The following is a 19,328-nucleotide window of genomic DNA, read 5'->3' as shown; positions in this document are numbered from 1 at the left end:
ACTTGGTCAAAGAATTAGAGTGGGTGTCTAGTGGCAGTAAACTCCAAACTATTTGGCATGGTCTCAAAGACTGTTGGAAATAGTGCTGTAAAATAAACATCAAACCCAATAGAGCTTGAAGTTTGTTCCTTTAATGGTGTCCTTACGAGACGGAGGCACTCTGAACAGCTTTTTAGATTAATAGGGATTTTTATACCATCAGTGTTTTAGCAACGTTATCACTGGGAAATTAGGTTTACATACTACTATACTACTCATAGTTACTTTGTGTTGACAATAGTGGTGCAACGGATTGTCGTTGATCTATGATCCGTATTGATCGGCCCACGCGGTTCGGCACGCATGTGAACTGCGGATTTATTGCAAAATTTAATGTCTCATTTAAAACAACGTAAACAAACTAAATACAAGTCATGGACAGACAGCGCATCGCTAGCAGGGATTTTGAAGATCAACAACCAAACCAGCATTTAACGGGTCCGCAGTGACATCTGCAGGTATGTTTACACGTTGTTTAATGTGCTGCAACTGAGCAGCTAATTAGCTATTTAGCTGCCAACTGACGTTAGCGGTGCACTTTTCCCCGCTGAATGTTTGTTTGGTGGCTCGCTCAACATGCTGCAGGACAAAATGTGTGTTCATGTTTGTTAGTTTTCAAGTTTTGATGATGCGGACACAGTTTCATTCACTACCAAAGTTTAAAGGAGGAATGTATCAGGCCTTTTGATCCATAAAATGATCCGATCTATGACTCAAATCCGTGATACGATCCAAACCGTGAGTTTTGTGATCCGTTGCACCCCTAGTTGACAAACATAATAGCTGCAGGGAGTATATTCATAGGCCACAATTTTTTGAATGAATGAAGCGCTGCAGTTATGTGGATGGCGAGTGGACAAAATGCAGGATGTTCACACCAGAGACCGAGGTTCATCTGGATGATTTAGGCAACAGCAGCACTTTTGTTAAGGTTAGGGAAAGATTGTGAACACATTGTGCTGCAAGTGCCTAAACATAACCATAAAAATTACACAATACAGATATTCTATCGCAAGATCGGATATTTTGGTGAAAAAGGAAATTTATTGTCACCGAACATTTTACTGATACTCTCACTATCAATATTTTGTGACTTTTTTTCAGTCAAATGTTAACATTTTCTCATTATATTGACAGGAAACGTAATGCGGGTGGTATTACGTTTCCTTCAAAAACTTCCTGCAAATTAGTAGTATATAAGTGTAATTTCTAGGATTTAGACCGGTTAATTCAGACTTTGTTTAGGATTTGAAAATTCCTCAGTTTGGCGCCACCCAGTGGTCGCATGAAGAAGGACATGGTGGCAGATGGCAACACACACCCCAGTCAAATCTGCTGTCTGCCAGGATTGTGTGCTTGCATGTATTTGATTGTTCAGCACAGTGCGTTGCCAGATGATGTTGCGCTGCATTGTGGCAAAAGTTGAGCCAGATTCAGCTTTTTTGTTGGATGACCCTGCGATTTACTGGAGTGCTCTGCTAGTCCCATCAAATAAATGAGGTGGCTGCGTTTTTTCAAGCTGTGCTAATATTAGTCTGAACATGGGAATTACAATAATAATTTCAAGTCTACTTATGACAACTTTAAGTTTAGTTACATTGTTATGAAAGTACATGTAAAAATGATACAATTGTTAACATGAGTTTGGGAGATTTGGGGAAAAGTCTGTGCACACTGCAGCAATCAAAGCCAGACATGGTGCCTTTTTTTGGTCACAAATTCATCTGGATGTCCCTGTAAAGCAGTGACTCCTCCATCCCCAGGGTAGGACAGATGAGGTCCACAAGACCTTCATCTGATCTAATCAACACATCATCTTTTAAGGAGTGAAACTGGATATTCCAACTAGCCTCCTTTCTTTAAAGAAATACCCCTTCCCTCTCTGAGATCATCCTGTTTTTTAAACAAGACAAAAACAAATAAAGCAAAAAGACTTACAATCTGTCTTGGGGAAGTTGGAACCAGCTGAGGTCCAACACTGATTGGTTTGAGCAGTGAAAGAGGTTGTGCAAAGAACAAATAATACTCAAGTCAGCATCTGGTGTTCTTTAACAGGCTCTTGTCTGTTTTTTATTGTGTCATTTGTTGGATCTTGTCCAAGCAGTCTGCTGCTGCTGCTGCCGCTGCTGCTGCTTTGACGAAACTCAACGGTTCTGGTGTGAGAGGCGTAGAGCTTGAGGAAACACAGAAACAGATAAAAACAGGTTCTGCGTGTGCTCCCTGTGCATAGCTAACAGTTGTTCACAGCTACTTGACTTCCTCACACAAACAAAAGCAGGGTAGTGTTTGTATTATAACATCTAAACACATGAACATCTCTAAGGAATTAAGAGTGTCACCGAGGGGTGAAAAGATGTAGACTGCCACACCGAATCTGAAGTGATCTTTCAAACAAGTCAAAGAGTAGAACTAAAATAGAGATACGATTGGTGTTTCTCTCAAAGAAAGACAGGCAATATATAGATCGACAGAAGAAGTGAGCAACAAAAGAAGCATAGTGATCTTTAAAAGCAAAGCACGGCATGAACAGACACCAAGATCAAACAACAGGAGATGAAATGCAGAACTATTTCTCCGGTGGAATGAGAGTGTGTGTGTGTCTGTGTGTGTGATTATAAAAGAGGGGCTTGGGGGTGAGGAGAAACTGAAAACGGACACACTACTCCATCTCTATACCCCTGGGGCGAACAGTAGACAGACAGTGATGCTGCTCTGTCCCCTGCCTGTGCTGTCAGCGCTGGAGCCGGCCCCGCTTTTAAACCTGCTATTGGACAACAGACACAGGCATTAAGTCCTCGGCAGCACAGCTGAGAGCAGGTCCATGGAAGGTGCTTGACGCCCTTCAAAGGCTGCACTTCCTCCAGAGGGTAAGCATGGGGGCTTTGATCAATATCCCCTGTGTGAAGACTGCAGACATGGAAGGTTAATGGCCATTTAACCCAGTGTCACCTCCACTGTCCCGGCTGTGTGCTAACGCCTTTGAAAACTTGACACAGCCATCTCTGTTACAGATCAACAGCTTTATCTGTGTGTACGTGTATGTGTGTGTGAGGTATATATACACTTGTATCGCCTATATGTCGGACTGCATGAGAAACCAGTGATATAAGCCCCAGTCCAGAGTGCAGGCCAGCAGAAGTTTCTTCATTAAAGGCTTTTTAAATGGTTTGTTTCACTGATTTTTCACTCACAAACACACTGCCTCAAGCTGCATACATGAGGCCGCGGCAGATAGCGTGAGTTGACCATATCAAAGCCATAAATGATCTGTGATCTGTTCACAGGCCTTTTGCTTCTACATATTGTGCAAAATCTGGCCAATGTTTCATGATGGTGTAATCTAAAAGTTGTATTTGTGATATTATCTCCCAGGTTCAACATTTCAAATATTTTTTTTACCTCATTGATGGTCATTTTGAAGTTCCACCACAGGTGGGCTTCTTAGGGGAGGAAGTAAGAACATGTATGTCCTGCTCTTACCAGGAAAATGGTCTTAATAAGAATGATGGGTTCACATGTTTAAGAATATGTCTGTGCAAGTCCATAAAATCTAAAAATCCATATGAAGCCTTTGTATTATTAAGTGAAATACTGCATTGTCTTCTGTCCCAGACATTGTCTTGTGTTCCACACATTAGGATCAATGAATGTATAAAATGTTCTTAATGTTCTCTGTATGTAACATATTCTTGGCTCATGTAACTGAGAGGAATGGCAGATTGCACTCTTTGCCCATGTTTGCAATTGTGCTGTATAAAACAGTAAAGTCCCTGCTGAGTGTGATACAGTAGTATGATTTTACCCCCCTGGCTTTCCTGCTAAATTTAAGCGACCATACAAACAATTTAGTATATTTTGACTCATTAAATTTCTACTTTTTTTATCATTTGTAGCAGCCATTATTATCTATTCATTTCCTTATTGTATGAAAATCAATTAGGAAACTTTCTTGAGCTGTGTAATCCCTCGCAGTGAACATCACATCTGCATTAATATTTGTCACATTATTGTAACAAGGTGTTGCCCTGCAGATTTTTCAACATCAGTCTACACTTAAACTTCATTACCATGTGATGATAATGTCACATTGACTAAAATTAATGCAGACTTGATCTTCACAGTGATGGATTACACAACACAAATTTCAAGAGTCTGCTAATTGATTTTCTTATCATGCGGAAATGAATGGAAACAAATCACTGCCTGGAAAAGTTGAAAAAAATACATCCAAAAACCTAAAAGTGTGGAGCGTGGATTTGAGAATGGTCAGCAAAAAGGACTAACAAGATTGTGCCAATCTTTCAGGTAAATTTTCCAACCTGGAGTGTGAGTTTTAAATTTCTACCATGGGAGTAAGGTCAGTGGCACCATTTGCGGCAGGCTGTATTGGATTCCGGATGTGGGACTGTTAAAGAAAGTTTTGTGTAGGCTCATACTGACATAATAAAACACACATTGTATTGCACAGTAGAGCGGTACACTGGGTCAAAGTAACTCCACCTCCTCACCGAGGGTGTCTCGGCAGTAGTCTCTGTTTCTTTCTGTTTGAGTAGAACTCTGATTTCAGAGCAGCCCTAAGACTCTCACATCTTAGACCGGACATTCAGCGATGAAAAGTCTGCTCAACCTCTTAAAGAATGGAGCACCAACCCTCTTCTTCTCTCCTTTTAGTTACCTCAAATCATCAATGCACCGGAGTCATTAGCCTCCGCGATCCCCTCACTCTCCTGCTCTCTTCCTCCTTACTTGCTTTCAGGGCCTCACAATGAAGCCATTTGCATCCTTCCAGGTTGCTACGATACTTGGCCAGCCCAACTTGAAATGTTTTGCCTTTGCTTTGAAGGTTGATTTCAAGAGGAAAACAGCTGCGGGAGAAGAAAAAAGACACAGTGTATGCGGTGCTGAATGTGTTGTGTTTCTAAGGTTGCGGCTAACTCAATCACACTGTTTTCGTTTATTTGGTGACATTTGAGAGGGTGTTTGTTTGCTCATACCCTGCCTTTGTTTGTGTGCATGGGTGTTTTTTAGAGTGTCTATATGGCCTAATGAGGCTGTTAGTTGCTGTTGAGTCCCTGCCATATGTGCATGAACATATCAGAGAGCCTCCAGGCAAAGACTATTCTTTTCCCCTCACTCATAATGGTTTGCTTTTTAGCTGCGTTTGCAATGAGCATGCAACAAACTGAGAAAGAAAGAGAAGTTCCTGCTGTGATGATACCGATTAATGCACTGAAGACTGAGAGGCTTTGTTAGATGCCGATGCACACTTCTTCTGCACCATTTATTTTATTTTTTTAGCTTTATTTCTTTGCCCTGTTAAAATCTAATTCTCGCAGAAAACGATTTGAATGAGCAGATAGAGAGCTGTCATGTTTCAGACAGTTTGTCCCTATGGGGGAGGGGGACATGGGGCATGAATGATGTCATACCACAAACCCTCAAGCCTTATTACTGTATATTAGCGCTTCACCAAGTTCCTGTCCGCCTCAACATCCTCTGGGATATTTCTGGCCTTTGATGAAGACGGCTGGCGAGGAACGCTTTCCTCCCACCACTATCACCTCTGCTCGGTGGAGCCTCCTGCGTGGCGCTGTAGCGTGGCTTGGCGCTAATTAGCCCTGTGGAAATGGAGACAGAAATCCACTTTCCACTGTGAGAGATCGCCAACGCTAAATTAGGCTAATGCTAATGCTTGAGGGGGGTTTGTGAGAGGTGTTTTATGTCTGTCCTTGGCACAGCATGGTAGGGTCCCGCTCCTTGCCAGACGTGATGATTTTTAGCGGTTCCTGCCAGACTGTGCTCCGCTCCCTCACCCTGCTACCCCATTCATCTCATCCTGCCTCTGTCTGAAATTCAATTGACCTTTTGTTCCACCTCACAGTGAATGGGCACAGGCCAGCTCCACCAATAGCTAACCCAGGGCTCTCATACCTCTTTATTTGATCTGTCCTGCCTTGTCCAGTGCTTTAATTACCTACCCAAACAACCACTGCACACCCCCTCTCCTCCACTCTTCTATAGCTACATCCTCTTTTATCTCTGGTCATGTCTCTCCGCTGGAAGGGTATTTGGCGCTGGAAACTTTTAAAGAGATGTTACAAAAACGAGGTTGGCAGGCTGAGGTATGTACACAAAAAGGTGATATTTATTAACAAAAATATTAATGAAACAGGCAAAAATGAACCCTGGGAAATTCAACAAATAACTTAAGCCAAGGAAAACAAACAAATAAAATCTGCAGTCTCACAGCAAGCTGCCACCTTCTCTCCACCCTATCGACCACTGAATGACATTTTAACTTCTTAAAATGCCAGAGGTTAGTCAGCCTCACCTAACTGGAACCACCTGCTCGGGTAAGTTCGGGGGGTGAGCTACACAGATACTCGGCTTGCAAAGCACACAGTGTCACATCTGCTGCTCAGTCCCCCTCTGCAGCCACACCCTCTTATCTCCATCCCTCTGCATTGCTCTCTATCTCCCACTCCAGTCTCTGCTCACTTCTCCCAGGCCATGTACTTTCCTTCAATTCCCCAGATCTGCCATCCTCAAGCTGTCCGCCAGACGCCCTTGGACTTTCCCTCCTTTCCTCAACTACACGTCTGTGCCCACTTCTCATCAGTCCTGCATTTACCTGACCTACTCTGCCCACTCCTCCCCTGCAACTCTTTCTGAAAACTCTAGGAACATAGGGTTACCATGGCGATCCTTGCATTGTGATGTCGTAGACTTTTGATAATGTTGGGTCATTCTTCATTTGTCTTTGTATTTTAGCATTTATCACTGGCAGATAATCCACTGCTGCTGTAGGGAACACCTTCGCTGGATCTGGGGAGGAAGTCTTTTCTTCTTCTATAGTCGACAGTGGTAGACGTGACAAGCCATCCGCATTGCTATGTTGCTTGGTACCCTTGAATAATGTCATAAGAGTGGGCCCCAAGGAATAACACAAGCGGTTGGTGGTCTGTCATGAGAGTAAACCTTTGTCCGTAGAGGCCCCTGAAGCACCCCTTCAATTTTCTCTTGTGATTTGTGTAAGCCGTGCTTGTCAATGACACACAGTATGAGATTTCACTCTTAAAAAAACTCATTGTAGATATTACATTGTGGATATCTTGAAGGACTTGATCCATCACTCTTTGTCAGATCACTGGAGTTGATGCAACACTGAAGACAAGCCTGTTGTACTGAAAGAGTCCATTGTGATTATTGATTGTGAGGAACTTCCTGCTTGACACCTCAACCTCCATTTATATGTAGGCCTGTGCTAAGTCGATATTTGAGAACTTCAATGATGCAAAGATATCTTCTGTTCGTGGCAGTGGGTACTGCACAGTACGCAGAACAGGATTGATGTTTGACAGGATTCCAGATGACACCGAGCTCTGAAGTGTATGCAGCGCATACGGCACTGGACGGGCTTTATGAAATCTTGGCATTGCCTGTTGATCTAATTCAATTTTTGCCTTCATCCCTTTTAGCATACCAATACCCTCAGCAAACACCTCATTGTCATTGGGTAGCTGCAACAGTCTCTGTGTAGCATTGTGTGGGCTGCGCTTTCTTGCTGGTGACACATTTAGAGCTTTAATGGTGTGCTAGTCCATTTGGCTCTTCCTCAACCATTCACGTTCGAGAAGTGGTGGCCCTCCATTTTTCAAAACATACAGCTTCAACTGCTGTGTTTTCTCTCTCACTTTTACCTTCAATTTGCCTTTTGGAGACACCTTTTTGCCTGTGTAGTTCTTCAGTATCACTGAGGTCTTTAATAACAGTAGCTTAGAGAACAGCTGTTTGTAGTCAGCTACTGAAATGATGGATAAAGCTGATCCTGTGTCTAGCTCCATGTTTAATTTTACCCCAGACAAATCTGGGATGATCCAAATTATTTTTCTGTCTTGCTCTGTTATGCTGTGTACTTCTAAGCAAGCCAGTCCACTTGTGTCAGACTCTGTTTCTGATCCACTTTCACATTCGGTGACATTGTGCACATGTTTAGCCTGGTGCTTCGACTTTTTATCCCAGTGTGATTTCTCTCTTTGTGTGTGCTTGCTATTGGACTTTTGTCTGCACACTCTTTCTGTGTGCCCTGGTCTGTTACACCTTCTATAGTTTTTGTCCTTAAACCAGCAGTAATTGGTATCATGTGAGGTTTTGCCACTGTAACACTTGTCTTTTACCACCATTCATTGACATTTCATGCATACCAATGTCTACACCCTTTTTCCATTGCTCCAAAGCTTCCCTTGCTGCTGTCTCCATCCACATCACAATAGCCAATGCTTTTTTTAGTGTAAGATCTTTTTCTGACAGTAGCCTCTTCTGTGTGCTTTGACAATGTATGCCACATACCAGACTGTCATGCAACGCATCAGAAGTCCTGCTCCAAATTCACTGAACTGAATAAGTTTGTGCAATTCAGCCATATATTCCAAGATACTTCCATCTTTAGACTGATTCCTGTTGTGAAAACAAAATGGGCTCAGGTGATTCTTTAATGTGTCCACGATGTTTGGCTTCATGGGAGCTAATAAGTTTTGTAGCACCCATTAGGCTGAGAGGGGGACTTTCTTATCCCATAGATGCCATGTTCATGTTACATTCACTTCATTTCCACTTTAGCATTAACAGTTAGTTCAGCTTGCTAGTTGTGCATCTGTCGTTTCTCTCAACTGTCAGTGCAGGTGGTGACTTTTGTCCATACTCATTGCCAATTTGTTGTGTTTGTGACAACTACAAAATGAAATTAAAGGCAGACTCGGAATTTCAGTATAACACACTGCTCTCTTTCCTGTCAGCACAGAGAAAAGATGTATCAACCATGTATCACAGAGGCAATCTAACAGATACGCTACAGAACACAGGGGGATATAACTGCGCTAAGAAGAATAGGTCCATACACTAAACCTTCCCTCATCAGACACTCACTATTTATACCAGTCCATTTCCATGGTTCTTTGCCAGATTGTTAAGTTGCCATGTGCTTCATGTCTTGCTTTCTAGCCTCTGTATTCTGTTCGCCTGTTATACCCGAGGCCTGTTACCTGTCTGTTTTGGATCTTGCCTGTCAATTAGATTTTAGATTTTTGTCTGCTCCTTGTCAGATCTGTTTGCCTATTTGGACTTCCTTCTCTTGTTCTGACCCTTGCCTGCCTCATCATCCCATAAGCCTTTGTTCTTCCATTTTGTGCAATAAATAATTAAACTGCATCTAGCTCTGCCTCAGACGTCTGCATTTGGGTCCTTCCCTTGTATCCCTGTCGCACTTCTGCACCTGCCATGACATAAAGAACACCACACCATTATAAACACTGGATTTCTGTGTTATTGCTGACAACCACAATCTACTATATGCACACAAACGGCTCATAAGTGCACCAAGTTCAACCAAATGTCATTTATGACAGAACAGTTTTACTTCCCACATCCTAACAATGGCTAGTACCCCACTGCTAAGAGGACCTAATGATGCAAAGCTTTTTCCACTATCCCTGATTAAGCAGCTGATCTACCCCCAACAATACAGGCAGAACAACTGAAAGAACATACAGAGTGGGTTGACCCCTCTAACCGATCAACCGATCATAAACCTGTGAACAAAGACACACTACACATATCAACCAATGTATTCAATTATTATAAAAACCTTACTGACAAATTGACACTCGACTGAAAATAATGATGATTTAACACACAAAACAGTAATAATGTTGAGGAACAGGGCCTAGTGAGAAGGGAGAGGAGCAGCCTTTTTACATCCCCCCTTCTTCTTTTCCTGTATATGTTCTCGATCAGTATGGTGATTGGCTTTTATTTGTGCCTGCCCTGCATGTTTTAAACACAGCACTTTTTCTCCTCTCCTCTCCCTCAGAAGACTTTTTTTCTGACTTTGCAAAAGTGCTGAGGTAGCTTCCCTATCGCTCAGGGCAGAAGTTTTGAAGAATTGCTTCGCTGTGACAAGGCCTGTCGTGACCGTGACCTGCCAATCATTTAGATCTTCGGGATTGACAAATTGATCCCAACAGCCTCATTCCGGCCTCTAATTACATTTTAAGTCAAACAAGCACCATTGTCTCAATGTTCCTTCATCTGACATCTCTTCCCCTTCATCTGAATTTTGCTTTAATTCCCCAGTTGCTTCTCTCATCATTGCATGCTCCTACACCTTATCCACACTCCAGCATCAAAGTCATTAAATCTTTTCTGTCCCCTCTCCACCCCCGCATGTGCTCTCTTTTCTTCTTCAGCTCTAACCTCACTGCAGGTCTGCTGCACTGTGATACATACTAAAGACCAACTTCAGCAGCTTCAGCACCTCATGTGTGACCGCTACCAATCAGAGTTTGCTGTCATACAATGTGTGCTTTGCTGACTGTTGGACTTGGCATCTGTGGGATTGGGGTTTTTTTTTTGGGAGTGTGGATGAATGTGTGTATTAGTCCTGGTCTTTCAGCAGTACAAAACAGTAGCAATCTTGTATTAATAGAATGGGCAAGGGAATATAGCTTTTTGATAACGCCCTGTAAAGTGTAGGCTAAAGTGACAATTACTTTCTTCTATATTACACTGAAAATATGTTTGCAGTGTATACATTTTAAAGGTGAAGAAACACTATTGTCAAAAGTATTTTTTTAATCAAAGATTTTGCTCAACTTTTGCAGTTTAAAGGCACCACCCTGTGGACGTTTTAACCACTAGGTGTGCTAGAGAGCAACATTTTTACAACAGGATCCCTGTATTGTTTGTATCTTGTGTTCCACCTCTGCATGCATCGGCATGCACATTTAAACCCCCGGTGCGGTTACACTTTAAGTCATGTAAGTCATGTCATAGACAAGAGCCAACAAACAACAACTTTTTTCACAACCAGTGATTACAAGAGAAACAGCAATGAAAAAATAAAAAAAGTATAATCATGACTTGTATCATCATAATTCAAGGAATTAGATCCAATAAAAAGGAAAAGGTTTCAAAGAGATGTGCCGTTATATTATTTTCACGCCCTTTATATGTGAGTCAGCTGGCTCAGATGGGAGAGGACTCTTAATGCACATGCTTGAGACCAAAAGTCCTAAATAACTTGTTTTTGTGGTAGCCGGTTCACCATGACACGCAAGGGTGTGGTAGGTTACATATTTCTGTGTAGGGCGGTAATGCATATCACTGCCCTAATAAAAGGAGAGAAGAAGAAGATTGCAAGCAGAAGTCTACAATGTTTCAAAAAAGTCTTATACGGCAGGATAGGCATTCAGGATATTTGTGAGAAAAACACTGAACATAAACAAAATTGCTTCACTCACTTGGAGGTGAAAAAAGGCATCAATCTTTAATGTGCAGCTTGTGATGCTGTGACAGGCAGCCTGTTGCATTGTTCTCAGGGGGGAGGGGATCAGGTCAGCATAGGACCGCCACCTGAATGACTGGGGCTGCGGGCCTCGTGCAGCTATTGTCGTAGTCTCATTCCATCATTAACAAAGAGAACATAGTGATGCTAAAACAGGCTGTAGCACCATTGTGCAGACTCCATTTACCCTGCCAGACAAAGGCACACAGCACTTTAACATGCTGACTGCCTATTGTGTCAGGTCTGGTATGAAACACCATAACAGCAGCTATAAAGATAATCTATAATTATCAGTCAGTTTCTGTGACTTTAAGGGATTAAATGTGTTGGAGATGTTTTATGTACTAAAGTATACATTTACAAAATGTATTTCACAGATTTATGCACATTGCTAGCAGTTGAAAGTGTAAAATGGAGTGATTTGTCACAAATCGGTGAGTTTTCATGACACAAAATTTATGCAGCCATGATGCTGTTGCTATCTAAAAGTAAGAGTTCAGGTCTGTGCCAGCTCCCAGGGGAGGCAGGAGGGAGGGTGCCCACAGCCACAGCCACATTTCCCAGAGAGCCCAGATATTTTTACAAGCCTCCTAATGAGAGCTGTAAGAGAGCAAGAGCCTTGTAACTGAGCGGCTTGTGAAAGTACAGAGGCGCCACTCTGCCTTCAAATTTGATCAAGGTACCGAAATTAAAAGCGAGAGCGGAGAGAAGCGTGTGAGTGCATGTGAATCTCGGAACAGTCAGTAAAAATGGAGGATTTTAAAACAAGGACTATTTGCAAGAGAGACAGGATGAGGGATGAGTTGAGAGAATTAAGGGGTTCAACCTTTAGTTTGGCCTTTGTGCAGCCATCCGCTGTCGTTTCAGGATGATTATGGATTGTGTCCACAAGTCCTCCAGTCCTCAACCCACTATAATTCACTTTTCAGGGTGTGTGTGTGTGTGTGTGTGTGTGTGTGTGTGTGTGTGTGTGTGTGTGTGTGTGTGTGTGTGTGTGTGTGTGTGTGTGCTTCTCTGAGTAACCCCTCGACATTCCTCGTGTTGCACTGCGATAAAGGGAGGCCACAGCTGTGTGCATGTGGATGCCCAAGAGACAAAGATACTCAAATATGTGCACACAACTGTTAAGATCAGGACTCATTTGGATCTGCAGAGCGCATTCAAGCTGCAGCATGTCCAAGTGCATGTCACAGCCACTGCTTTAATGGGCTATACATGTATTAATGACCTCTAGAACACCTTCCTACATGTGCGGTATGTTTCTAATTGACAGGATGAGCCATATGGTTGGGATGGGAGAACCTCATGGGGTTAAATCAGGTTAAAAACAAGTACACACAGGAATTACTCAGAAGACACCATGACCTTATGCCATATGTTATTGTGTGTCCGCAGGTTCCTCTTATTATGACAATGTGAGGCCACTGGCATATCCTGATTCTGATGCGGTTCTCATCTGTTTCGACATCAGCCGCCCAGAGACTTTGGACAGTGTCATAAAGAAGGTCAGTGGGTTTTTTTTAAATTTCATATCCAACACTGGAGAACTAACCGGAAAAAAATCTGTTTTTTCTGATCAGCATCTTGTACTGTACTCACTCAGATTTCTGTGCCAGCAGCTTGCATTTTTATGGCTCAACAATAGAGCAAATCAGCACAGAGGCTAGAGCCTTCCATTCCTTTATCTCATCAAAACGTCTACGGATACTTGACCCTCGTTCCTCTGAAGAATGGAAGGTCAGAGTGAAGAATGAGAGACGAGGCTTTGCAGCCGGGTGGGTTAGAGAGGAATATCAGATACGCAAATTAGCCACACTAGCCATATCAAAGAGGAGGTTGCAAAGCCTGTTCACTAATACTGAGCTTGAGTGCTAGAAAGTGCATATCTGTAGGCATTTATAATTTTAAATCTGAATTAAAGGCTAAACAGATGGCGTGACGCCGGAGTTGAGATTGGGGTGGCGACCTGGCTAGGCGGGGTTGTGGTCATGGTCTTGTTTTTACAGCCAGTGGCAGACTGCCACACATACTGTGAAATACCTATTGTATACAGTACCAGTAGAACGTTTGGACACACCTTCCCATTCCCTTGCATGAGAAAGTGAGTCCAAACGTTTGACTGGTACTGTATGTAGAGATATCCATCTTAATGGGTTTGTTTGCGTGCATGTGTGTCATGTAAAACAGGTCTGTGCCTTTTATTGGTCTGTCATCTTGAGGCCATGTGTGCGTGCGTTTGCCTTTGAACTGCGCTTCTTGTGGGCCAAAGACAGTTCCCACGGCTGGCCTGTTGACGTGTTTAGTGGTCTGAGGGGAGCTGCTGAAATGCCCTCGCAGACTTTGTAGATCTAACCCGAGACACCTTTTTTTAACCCACAAATATCTCACAAGCCTCAGTGCACTCAGTTAACAGGGAGAAGCAGAGCTACCGTCAAGCCTTTTGGTTTTCCCATGAATCCCTTGGCAGGGGGTTGCCATGACCCCTGACCCCTAGCTGTCGCCCTGGTAATCTCTGAAACTTAGGGGCACATGGAAAACCTGTTGAACAATCACCATCCCAAATTAGACTCTTGACCTCCAGGGACAAGCAGGTTACCGAGGTTCCTGGATGACAGCTGGGGGAGCAGAGAGGGTTAAACAATCAAAGCTTTTGATTGGATATTATTGGCAGAATAGGGATGGGCTTGAAAGGTCAAAGGTTGTTTTCAACATGAAGGTTGAATGGACACCCTGACATTCTGCACACGGCATGTGGAATATTTCAGGGCTGTCGGCTGCCGTCGTGTATTTGTGTCGCAGAAAGGAGAAACTGTGTTGTTTCAGCTGAGTTTCAGAAGTGACATTTAATCTCAGGGTGGTTTTAGAAGGAAGACTGCTCAACCTTTTCAGTGCAGAACCTGAAAATAGATTTGTTGATGGTGACTGTGTGAGGAAAGTACATCAGGTACTGCAGAAACCTGAACCAACCTGGCATGAATAAAGTTGTTATGTTTTCACATGGTTCTTTAGCTTGTGTAATGAAAGTTTAATTTCACAGTGAAGCAGTCAACAGTGCATGGGATTATGAAAAAAATATGGCCTTGCCTCTATTAACAGCAGTGTTACTATACAAGGGGGGACCCAAAAATTCCTGGAACTGTTCAAAAATCATTATAAATCTTTCAGTAGTACCTTTCTAATCCTCTTCAAAGTACTCTCCTTGAGATGCGATACACTTGTCCCAGTGCTTCTCCCATTCCTGGAAACATTTCCTGTCATCATCTTTTGTCACTCTGTCCAGAGCCTCCTGCGATTCTTACTGGATTTCTTCCATGGTGGCGAATCTCCTCCCTTTCAATTACAATTTTAGTTTCACCAAGCTGCAGGCATACGCTACCTAGCAGAAAATATGATAACTACACTCTACTGTCTACATGCTCTCCATGGCTTCAGGGAATTTTTGGGTCCCCCCTCATACATATCAAAAGAGAGTTTTGTGTTATAAGGCTGGAACTAACAAATATAGTGAAAAAAAGCCCACCAATGCTAACCAAGGGACATCTTTAAATTGCTTGTTTTGTCCAAAAGCTAGTTCAAAATCCAAAGATATTCCATTTTTAATTGTATAAAACATAGCAAATCCTTACATTTGACAGGCCACAGAATGTTTGGGCTTTCTGCTTGATAAACAACTTGAACAACCATCAAAAATGTCAATTGATTTCATGTTGGTCAACTAATTTACACATTCTTTGAGTGTATGAAGGACTGAACTGCTTGAACCATCTACTGATTTAATGACAGGAATGCTGGCATCACTATATTCAAAATTGTAAAAGAAACTGTTTACTGTTATAGAAGACTCAAGAAACCAGAAAATATTCACAAATTGAGAAGCTGGAACCAGAGACTTTGGACTTTTTTTCTTAAAAAAATTACTTCAAACCATTAATCGATTATAAAAATACAGTAGTTGGTGATTAATTTAATAGTTGGCTAATTAACTGAATTGTTGCAGCTCTACATTGAAGACTTTTGCATTTTCCCTTTGACTATTTAATCTAACAAATGTCTTTCCTTAAGAGACCATTAATCTCCCTGAAATCAGGTGTCAGAGAAGCCAAAGGTCATCACTGTACCTCAGTAGCTCATTAGTCAGAACAGGCAGCTCTTCACTGTCCTTTCCAGTATTTGGCATAATCATTTCGGTTAATGTCTTCACAGTGGCAAGGAGAGACGCAGGAGTTTTGTCCCAACGCCAAAGTGGTGCTGGTCGGCTGTAAGTTGGACATGAGGACAGACGTCAACACCCTGAGGGAACTTTCCAAGCAGCGCCTCATTCCTGTCACCCACGAGCAGGTGAGAACCGGCGCATGATGGATATCTGAGGAGAAAGGGTCGGGATAAATAATGATAGAGGGACTTAGAAGGTGCCCTAGGAAGGAAGGAAGGCAGCTCCGAAAACAACAAGGGATGCGGAAAAGAAATTAGAAAGCAATCCAGCAATAATATGCGATTTTTCCATCTAGGATCAGCAGTGACATTGCCTTTCTGGTGAAGTCCCTCAGGAAGGGAGTGCGAGAGGAGGCTCACACAACACAATCAGCTGCCGCAGAATAAGAGCTGTGTGTGTGAAACCCCTCGGGGACATGTTGCTGGGGTTGGCGTTTTGACCGAAATTTGCTGACAGGCGATGTAAGGTTGCGTATGGCGAGGGCCGACGAAGAGGTACGGGTGGTTGGTGGAGTTTATGTTTAGGGATGTATTTTTTTTTTTCCCCCCCTGAAATGAAATATTCATGCAGATATAGGGATTTTCAAAATGCATGATGAATAGAAAAACGGGCATTGACAAATGAGTGAGTCCTTTTATTGCGTGCCGCCGTGACCTCTAAGCCAAGGGGATGGGTGAGAAGAGGGAGGGGATGATAAACTGTTCTGTAAATCTGTGAATTTTAATCAGCTTTCAGCGTGTTCATTTTGTGCTCTCCCGTGTTGGACACTCTAAAAGTGGAGGGGCTTTTTTTTCACCATCACACAAAAGCCCACAGAACAAAGGAGCCTTTTTCTACCCTGCTGTCTGAGAGTTCGCTGGAGGCTAAAAGCACACAGCCTCAAAAAACAAAAACAAAAAAAAAAAAATAGCAACAGACAGTTCATGTAAGTAAGATACATTAACAAAAGATGGAGTAGCAAACCACAGAGCTAATGTAAAATAGCCAGAAAACATTTGTGGCCAGGCCTACATTAAGCTATGGTTTTACTCCTTTCCAGTCAGTGCTTTTGTCTGAGGCAGCTACTGTTTGTCCCACTAACATGCCTAGAAAATGTGTATCCCACAGCAGATACCCAAGCTGTGCACAATAAACATTTTGGTGCTCTAATCCAATAGTCTGTGTTGCTATCCTGTCCTGATCTTAAATTGAATTCCAACACAGCTGAGGAGTCGTCGTCAGCGAAAGTGACCACTGGGTGAACTCCAGACATTTCCGCACTAATCTGCCTGAGATCCGATCGAGCTTTTCCGCTTGTCACGACAATCTCTACCTCGGCCCCCGTCCCACCACCACCTCCACCCCTGAATCTAAATCTGCAGTTCCACCTAATGAGGACTTCATTGCTTCTTATATGTGGCTCATTGCACAGCCGTGATAAAAATCAAACCACATCCATTGCGGATGAAAAGCTCTCTCTGTGTTGGAGAGCATGAGATTTTGAGGGTCATGGGACATGCAATCCTGTCTCGTCCGTTACAAACTTTTTGCCTGTGTCGATCCTGCGAGAATGTGGGTTTTAAAGTCTGATCATGAAACAAGAGAAGAGACCACACTGTAGTGTAGGGAGGAGAGAGGCCGAGGGATTTGAAATTAAATTTGTCTCTGATTTGATCTCAAGCAAACAATTTACGATCTCAATTAACTGGGTGTATTGTAACATTACTCAGGGGTGAGCTGTAGTGCTGGATGAGTTCTGTTAGAATTTAGTCTCTTCTCTCTGAAAAGCTACATAGACCATGTCAACACTGGCCCAGTGGGCTCTGTGCTGCTGCTCTGTTACCACAGAATGAGGAGTCGGAGCATCTGCATTATTCATACCTCAGATGGAGGAGCTTCATCTGTCTCCAGACATGTTTAGATCATTGACATTCAGTCTACATAGGAGATCAACATGTTTGTCTCACATTTGCTGCTCTTCTGGGAGCATAAGACTGCCACTGTTTAGATGTAGGGCCTATTAATGCTAGTGTGCAATAAAGAATGGGGTGCATGTCATAAAATTTTGTGAAGAGCTCACACAGCACCTTAATGTGGAGTAAACTCATGTCTAACATAACCAATAAAAGCATGAGGATACAAGAGAGTCCTATCAGAAAATAAGCAGAATACAAAACCAGTGAAAACAGGAGAAAAAGAGAAATGCATTCTGAGGATGTCAACACTTGCACAAGTTGATATTTTTCGTGACAATGCCGGTAAAATGTTATGCAAACAATCTCTAAATATCTGTCTTTGCCTCTCTTTGTGTCGCAGGGCAGCACAATAGCTCGACAGATGGGGGCGGTGGCCTACGTAGAGTGCACTTCCAAGGTTTCCGAGAACAGTGTTCGGGACGTGTTCCACATCACCACGGTGGCGTCGGTGCGGAGGCCGCACAAGCCCCAGCTAAAACGCAGCAGTTCCCGCAGGGGGCTGAAACGAGTGTCGCAGCTCCCCCTCCCACCGCTGCCGGGCCGGACTGAGCAAATGGACCAGGCCCCGGTCATGAGGAAGGACCGGGCTAAGAGCTGCGTGCTCATGTAGAGACCCATCATAAAACTGTATATATATGTATATACTTAAACACAGAAATATATAACAGAGGAAGTCTATTTATTGTTTTTTTTTTTTTTGTTATTTGTATTTTTTTCCTCGTATTTTCATTTTTTGCACTGCAGAGGAGTGAGGAAAAAAAGAAACACTGCGCTGTGGAAACAAATGCTTCGGATTTTTTTAATTATTTTTTTTTTTGCGTGTGTGCATATTTTCCGAGCTGTTTACATATTTGTGTTGTTTTGAAATGATGGCAAATTGGACTAACCCTCTGGACATGAGGAAGCTGTGATAGTGGAAGCGCCGTCAAGTACTGGTTATTAAAGAGGAATTAATTTCCCGAAACCACTCTCATAAAAGGACGGCAGAAGCGACGGAGAAGAGAGCGAAGAGACTGAGGAGAACCATGTTTAAGTCTGAGGATGAAGCTTGTTTTCAAAGACGGTGTCGCTCAGCGGACATGATGACTTTTGTCAATCTGCACTGTCTGAAGTTCCTTCCAGTCGCCATATTTGAGAGGAAAACCTGTATGTACAGTAATGCTGAAAAGGGATTCTAGTGATTAGATGAATGATGGCTCAAACCAAACATTAGGAGCTGGAAATGAGTTTTTGTTACTGAAATATTGTGAAGGTGTGTGTGAGCATTACTACCACAAGTGCATTTTTAGAAAAAGAAAAGTCACAACGTACAGTATATGATTTTGTTTTGCTCATTTAACACTATTTTTCTCATCAACTCCAATTGTGTCAGTTTGATTCTCTGAAGTTAATGCTGTTATTGCTATTTTAAAGATGTTTCTTTGTGAAAGATAAAGTGGTAAAATGTTAGGGTTATTTTGTTGTACTTTCACTAAAGTCTAAAATAAAGCAACAGCTTGACTGCATAGGGAAAGGATCATTCCTGGCTGGAGTTCCCTTCCTTTATTGTCTTATTGTAATGGCATCAGAGATGTAGATTATCTCATTAATACATCCTGTAACCAATTGTCTCGTGGAGCAAATGAATTGTTAACAACGCTCCAATCTTTTCTCTACAGCTTGCCATCCTTGTGATTTCCCCTACTAGCCTTCAGAAGCCAAATCAGTAAATCATAACTGTCCATTTCCTCTGTTAATGCCATCTCTGTGCTCTTATGTTGCCATGCAAGTCAAACAGCAC

The 19,328-nt window shown here is 42.6% G+C and overlaps 1 protein-coding gene across 1 annotated transcript in view; it reads left to right on the top strand.

The window, feature by feature from the left end:
* rnd2 (Rho family GTPase 2) overlaps window positions 1-19,064 on the top strand; it is a 31,320-nt gene extending 12,256 nt beyond the window's left edge. The window contains exons 3-5 of the mRNA XM_044331935.1: window positions 12,776-12,885; window positions 15,584-15,718; window positions 17,889-19,064. Of these exons, the coding sequence (XP_044187870.1) occupies window positions 12,776-12,885; window positions 15,584-15,718; window positions 17,889-18,158 (515 nt within the window). The 3' untranslated portion in view covers window positions 18,159-19,064. The remainder of the gene's footprint in view (window positions 1-12,775; window positions 12,886-15,583; window positions 15,719-17,888) is intronic.
* The last annotated feature ends 264 nt before the right edge of the window (window positions 19,065-19,328 follow it).

Source organism: Thunnus albacares, chromosome 17, assembly GCF_914725855.1.
Source record: "Thunnus albacares chromosome 17, fThuAlb1.1, whole genome shotgun sequence".
Lineage (NCBI taxonomy): Eukaryota > Metazoa > Chordata > Actinopteri > Scombriformes > Scombridae > Thunnus > Thunnus albacares.
This window is presented reverse-complemented; position numbering and strand designations above follow the sequence as displayed.